Here is a 5,867-nt window from a genome sequence, read left to right as displayed (position 1 = left end):
TCTGATTTTATTTTACTCTCTCGTTGCAGATGGTAATTGCCTGAAACATTTTAATCCTGATTATATCATGTTAATCATGTCACGTGACACTTTGTTTCTGAAAAGTGCTGTATTAATAAAGTTTGTTCTTATTCTTAGTTATTTTTATCATCATTATTATAACCAATGGTAGTAATTTGTCCCGCACATTCTTGTATTAATTAATTCAAATCACATTCACTGACACAGCCTGTCAAACACCAATCACTATGCCATCTTCATCCACAGCAACACGGACAACCCCGCCCTTTCTTAGATTAGAAGTTGTCTTTATTCCTCACTGAAAGTTGCTCTCAGCTAGAGCTTTCAAGAGGGAACTTTTAGCACCATAAAGGAGGACTCTTGAGGCAAAAAATGAAAATAACTGAGCTGTAAGTGACAATAATGTGTGATTTAAGAGTAAGCTACACAACAAAACCTACACAAGTGTGGGAGCAGCACTATATTAAGAACTTCTCAGTAAGTGAACAACAAAGAAGTCAGATAAAGTACAAAGAAAATCCAAACTAAATCTGATTCCCTGCTGCTTTGAAAGGCTGCTGTTAGAGTAACTGTTAATTACAAAACCCATAGAAATAGAAAATTCATAGAATTATGACGTTTCCCCTTAAAGTTAAGACTACATCCTGGTAGAGTTAAAAGTTATTCACAAAGCATCTCAGCCCTTAAGAGAGCTCCTAAGGTGAATACTGTTGGGAGTTGGCATGAGAACTTTTTCAGTGCTGAAGAGAATAGTGGAGAGACAAGAAAGCAGGAGCAATAACACTGCATTAAGTAATGGCACGCTACAGATTATATCATGGAAAGATAATTTTTGTGGTCAATCTTATTCAAGATAGGCTTGCATCTTCTACCCAACACAGTTATGCTTTAACACCAGAAATGAAGTGATCACAACACTAAGGTATTTGGCAACTGGAATACTGCAACAGTGCAGCAGTGATGACTTGGGTCTGTCTTTACCTTTCATCAGCAGAGTGATCCACAGACAGTGCTTTTATATTGTGATGCAGTTCATTTAATTTCCACTGGGTGTCCACATCTCGCAGGCTCACAAAAGGGCCTGTCTGTGCCAACCATTCACATCTTTTATAAAATACCTCACAACATGGTCAACAACACTTCCTTACTAAAGTAAAAATGTTTTTCCCTTCCTTGCTTAGATTTGCTTTAAATCACTCCTAAGATAGGATTCCTTGCTCCAAATTTTAAGACTAAGTTAAGAGCTGTCTCTCACAATGTTTGTGAATATAGCCCCTGATGCATTGCTAAAAAAAAAAGACCACAAGCCATAAATATTCAATATTCTTTGAGTAAAGTTTAGAATATTAATCTCACTGCAAACCCACAGTGTAAAAAGTTATTTACTAAGATGCATGTTGTAGTTGAAGTCAGAATACACGGAAATGCGTGGTCGTTTTATACCCAGAATCAGATCGGGGGACTGATAATAGATTGACATCGGTTTAATATCTCAAACATAGTTATGTCAAACATGCAACAGCCAAAGTCTAACACAAACAGAAACTGAGACATTGTGGTTTAAGCCTCTGCACATACTGCACATTAACATTTTACTGGAATTGTATCTGACATGACTGCTGATTAAAGTTTAACTTTACTTCAGAGTCACTACCTACTGTATGTACAGAGGAAAACAGGGCTGTATCTGTAGCTCCTAAAAGTGAGGAACTGAAACTATGGTCTTAACTTTAACATATCTATCTAAAAACGTGCAAACATCTGATTATCTGACATCTGACTAAATTTCTGAAATAAGAACTTAAGATAGAAACATAAAAACAACTGACAGCATAATGAAAAAAATACTGATGAGTCAAAGAAGAAGTCCTATTAATCTCTTGATTAAAGTAATGTACCCATTAAATCATGAGCAAGTGTTAATGCCACATTATTTTGAGAAGGTGATGTTATATTCCTATCTCGTTATGACACTGTACGTAAGAAAACTACAAAATTGCCAGTAGCTATCACTGAAATATCATTAACGGGTTTTAGGTTGGATTTCTTCTTCAATTTAGCAGACGCATGAATTTCTAAGTACCTACTCTTGCTTGTTAATAATAAAACAGACAGACAGTTATTACAAAACAGTACAATAAATAAAATCTATACAGTGTTGTGCTTATGTTTTTTGTTATTGGTGGTAGCATAACTGGTATTGGTCAAGTATTAAAACACATTAAGCAGAAAAGGTTGCAGCTCTGTAGTAACTGCAACCTTTGTGAAGCTTGTAAGGTTTGATTGTTGTTAAAACTATAGTTGACTCAACTCTTTGGTCATTTTTAAGGTTTTATTTTGTGGTGCTGTCATGTTACTGCGCTCTTTTGAAATGTGTATCTAGTGTTTTTTCTTCTTCATAATCCATTACTATGTAATCTAATCCAATACAAACACAGATCAAACTATAGATTTACTAAAAATGATCACTCAGCTGACTTCACAACACATTCACAATCCTAACTTGACAAATACCGATGCTTGGTCAGAGGCCCGTCACATCAAAATATGACATGCTAGGTATCCCTCCTGCATCATTTTTGGACGTTCAGGGGCAGCTTGTCAATTTACGGTCATTACATAAAGTCTTTTTTAAAAATAAACTTCCATTTTCACAGATAATATACAGTTTGGCTCCTTAGAAGCATCTTTTGATAGTTAGGTTTAGAAAATCACCATGGTTGGGCTTAAAATAAGTATGATTGTCACTAACATAACGGCACAAGACATACGTCACAAGCATAGCATTATAAACATACTAGCACACTACGTTGTTATTGAAACAACTCTTTGACTTTTGGTTTCACACGGGACACAGACAGCCGTCTCCCAGCTGGAAGTCCACAGTTTGTTTGACCCCTACCTCCTGCCCAATGTGGATTTTTTTTCTCTTTATACTACGATAGCTGCCCGAAGCGTCAACAAAAGCCGCCGCCTGGGTCGTCTCAAACCACCAGCTTCGGGTGCCTGTGTGCGTTGGTGTCTGACACCGACAGGCCACTGACCAAGCGTCTGTATTTGACAGGAGTGAGAAATTGTTGCAGCGCTGTTCTGTTGGATTATATTACATTGTACATGGGTTTTTTTCTGGTCAGGTGTACATGCAGTACAATGCATGCCCCCAAAGTCAGGGTGACAACAACGCTTAAAATTCATCGATTAATGTGGACAGACCTAGCATCCATGCATCATGTGTAAAAAATTTGATTCTTTTTTCAAATATAGTGACGGTAATTTCCAATACAGAGTGTGCTTTCTGTTAAAACGGACATGAAGAACTGGAACTTGAGCAGAAACAGAAACACAACAGTGATATGAAACTTCCCAGTAGCCCTTTTTGGCGACAACCCAGATTTCACAACACTCACACACATGCTCACCTACATATACAGGACACACACACACACACAGATTCCTGAAAATGACAGATAACAGATCTTTCAGTTCAAACGGTTCGATGTGTTGTATGAAAACACAGAATATCTTACTTGTCAACTAAAAGTTAGCTTTTAAATTTCAGTTCACTTCACATACTGTACATGACTTTAACTTTTTACATAATATTAATATGTTTTACAATGTTTATTGATGCTTGACAGTCAATCAAACCTGCTCCTTGAGAACAAACAAGGAAATCTTCCTTCACTCAATTTGTGGCACACTGTTCGGGTTACTACTGAGATTGTTGTCTGTTGTCTGGCTTGTCTGAGATCCATTTTCATCTCCACATGCTAAATGCCGTCTCCAGAGCTTCAGGTACGCTGTCTTGATCTTCTGTATTTTGAACGCGTACACAACTGGGTTTACAGCCGAGTTAGCATGAGAGAGCAGGATCCCGACATAGAAAGCTTCCTCTGGTACAATATTCAGCCCACCGAGGTAGGCAATGCAATTCATAATGTGGAGAGGGATCCAGGACAGGGCAAACAGAGCCAAGACCAGAGACAGAGATCCTGCCAGCTGTTTCTCTTTCTTCAGGTAGTTCTGAGACTGGATTTGGGCACCGTTGCCTGGTTTGTCTCGAAGGTTTCCTCGGATGATGCGGAAAATGTAGTAGTACAATACAGTCATCACCAACAGAGGTGTCAGGGTGCAGAGGAAAAAGTTGAAGTAAACCAGGTATGACATGGGGATCACATTTATAAACCTGCAGACCTTAGTTGAGTTGACTGGAGCAGCCAAGGTTTCATGGTTGTACCATCCAAGCATTGGAGAAAAACTCAGTGGCACTGCAATAAGCCAGCATGCTGCTACGACAAGCCAAGAATGTCTCTGTGTTACAGTCCTTTTGTACCTAAAACAGAAAACAAAACAAAACTGAACTGAAAAAAAAAAAATCACAATGCAATTCCAAATGATAAAAACAGTCATGAAATCTGCAGAAATGTACAGTAAATCAGGTCCTTTTTGCAGTAAAATCCATCTGAAAGTGTCAGAGATGAGGTTGAGATAAAATGGATGATGACAAAGCTTATGGCAACACTTATTAGCAACACTAGGTTACTTTTCTCTGCACAATAAACTGTAATAAAAAAATGAAAAAAAAAAACAATAATAATCTTACCTGAGAGGGATATACACCCTGAGAAATCGATCCACTGCAATAGCCGTGAGAGAGAAAACCGAGACCAGTGTCAACAGGATGACAACACAGCTGATGAAGAGACAACCATGGAATGACGTCTCCACTCGTCCGTCCACCAACACAGCCAGCGGTATGGCCACACAGCCTACCATAAAGTCAGCCACAGCCAGGCAGATAATAAGGCAGAAGGTTGGTTGCTGAATGATCTTACTGGTCCACAGCGCCAAAATGACCAACATATTACCCAATAAACAGCTGATGGCGATCAGCACCTCCAACAACGTGTAGATCACTTCTCCCACATCCATTGTGCTGCCTATCTGCCTAATGTTTGACAGTCAAACGGTGTGGCAAGTCTGAATGTGGCTCTCAGGCTGAATGTGCTGTGTTGTGACATTTATCATTCATCTCGGTCTTGTGAAACCTTTGAGGAAGTCCTGTTTTTTTTTTTTTTCCAAGCTCTGATAACACTCTGAGATACTCTGCCTGCAAGCTGTGCATCTGCATTTTTTGTAGGTTTATCTAACTGTACTTGTATGTTACTGTATGGTAATATTTAACTTTTAAAGCTGTACCATGTCCAGTAAAAAATAACATAAAATCAAACTATATGCTGTTGCAATAGATTATATGGATAATACAAAGGTGTACAATATGAGCCCTCGTGTCATTTTTGTCCAGAGGAAATGAGACTGACTTCTTGACAAGATTTGTAACTGGTTTACAGATAAATAGTTCCAAGCACTTGTGAAGGCGTTCATTCTTATCAAGTCGTCTTAGCTGCATAAAGTTCAGTGATAACTGACAGTAGTTTGTCACCATGTTACTGACTCCTTGTTTTTAAACTATCACTCTGGAGCCTGAAAGGTAAGTTAACCACAACCACATTAAGATTGTAAACATCCAGGCCAACAAGTCACAATAAATCCATTGATTTCTATCAAGAACATTGGTACAGCTAGCATTAAAAATTTTTGACAGGGGTGGCCAGATGGGGCCACTGAAAATCCTAAGGCAGCAGACCAAAAAAGGCCAGAACTAGGGCTGCATGATGTTTGACAAAATGATAATCCAGATTATTTTGATCAATACTGATATACCAATTATTTACCACTATTATTCACTGATTTTTAGGGACAGAGTATTTTTATCGCACTTCCACATAAATAAACAGCGCACTGCTTTCACTTCCATGTTATGCAACATCCCCACTACTGTACAA

At 38.3% G+C, this 5,867-nt stretch overlaps 1 protein-coding gene across 1 annotated transcript; it reads right to left on the bottom strand.

Moving 5' to 3' along the window:
• Positions 1-1,494: 1,494 nt before the first annotated feature.
• Positions 1,495-5,000, bottom strand: LOC126386814 (adenosine receptor A1-like). Its single transcript, XM_050039410.1, has 2 exons — positions 4,625-5,000; positions 1,495-4,354 (listed from the first exon to the last, which is right to left on the bottom strand). The coding sequence occupies exons 1-2, from the start codon at positions 4,951-4,953 to the stop codon at positions 3,703-3,705; spliced, it is 981 nt and encodes a 326-aa protein (XP_049895367.1). The 5' UTR covers positions 4,954-5,000; the 3' UTR covers positions 1,495-3,702.
• Between the last annotated feature and the right edge of the window lie 867 nt (positions 5,001-5,867).

Source organism: Epinephelus moara, chromosome 24 (genome assembly GCF_006386435.1).
Source record: "Epinephelus moara isolate mb chromosome 24, YSFRI_EMoa_1.0, whole genome shotgun sequence".
Lineage (NCBI taxonomy): Eukaryota > Metazoa > Chordata > Actinopteri > Perciformes > Serranidae > Epinephelus > Epinephelus moara.
This window is presented reverse-complemented; position numbering and strand designations above follow the sequence as displayed.

What these genes read in the sequence shown, in the direction of transcription:
- LOC126386814 (XM_050039410.1), bottom strand. Translation starts at nt 4,953, where the DNA reads ATGGATGTGGGAGAAGTGATCTACACGTTGTTGGAGGTGCTGATCGCC. An exon ending in AGGGTGTATATCCCTCTCAG is followed by an intron (nt 4,355 to 4,624) that starts GTAAGATTATTA and finishes TTTCTGTTTTAG; the next exon opens with GTACAAAAGGACTGTAACAC.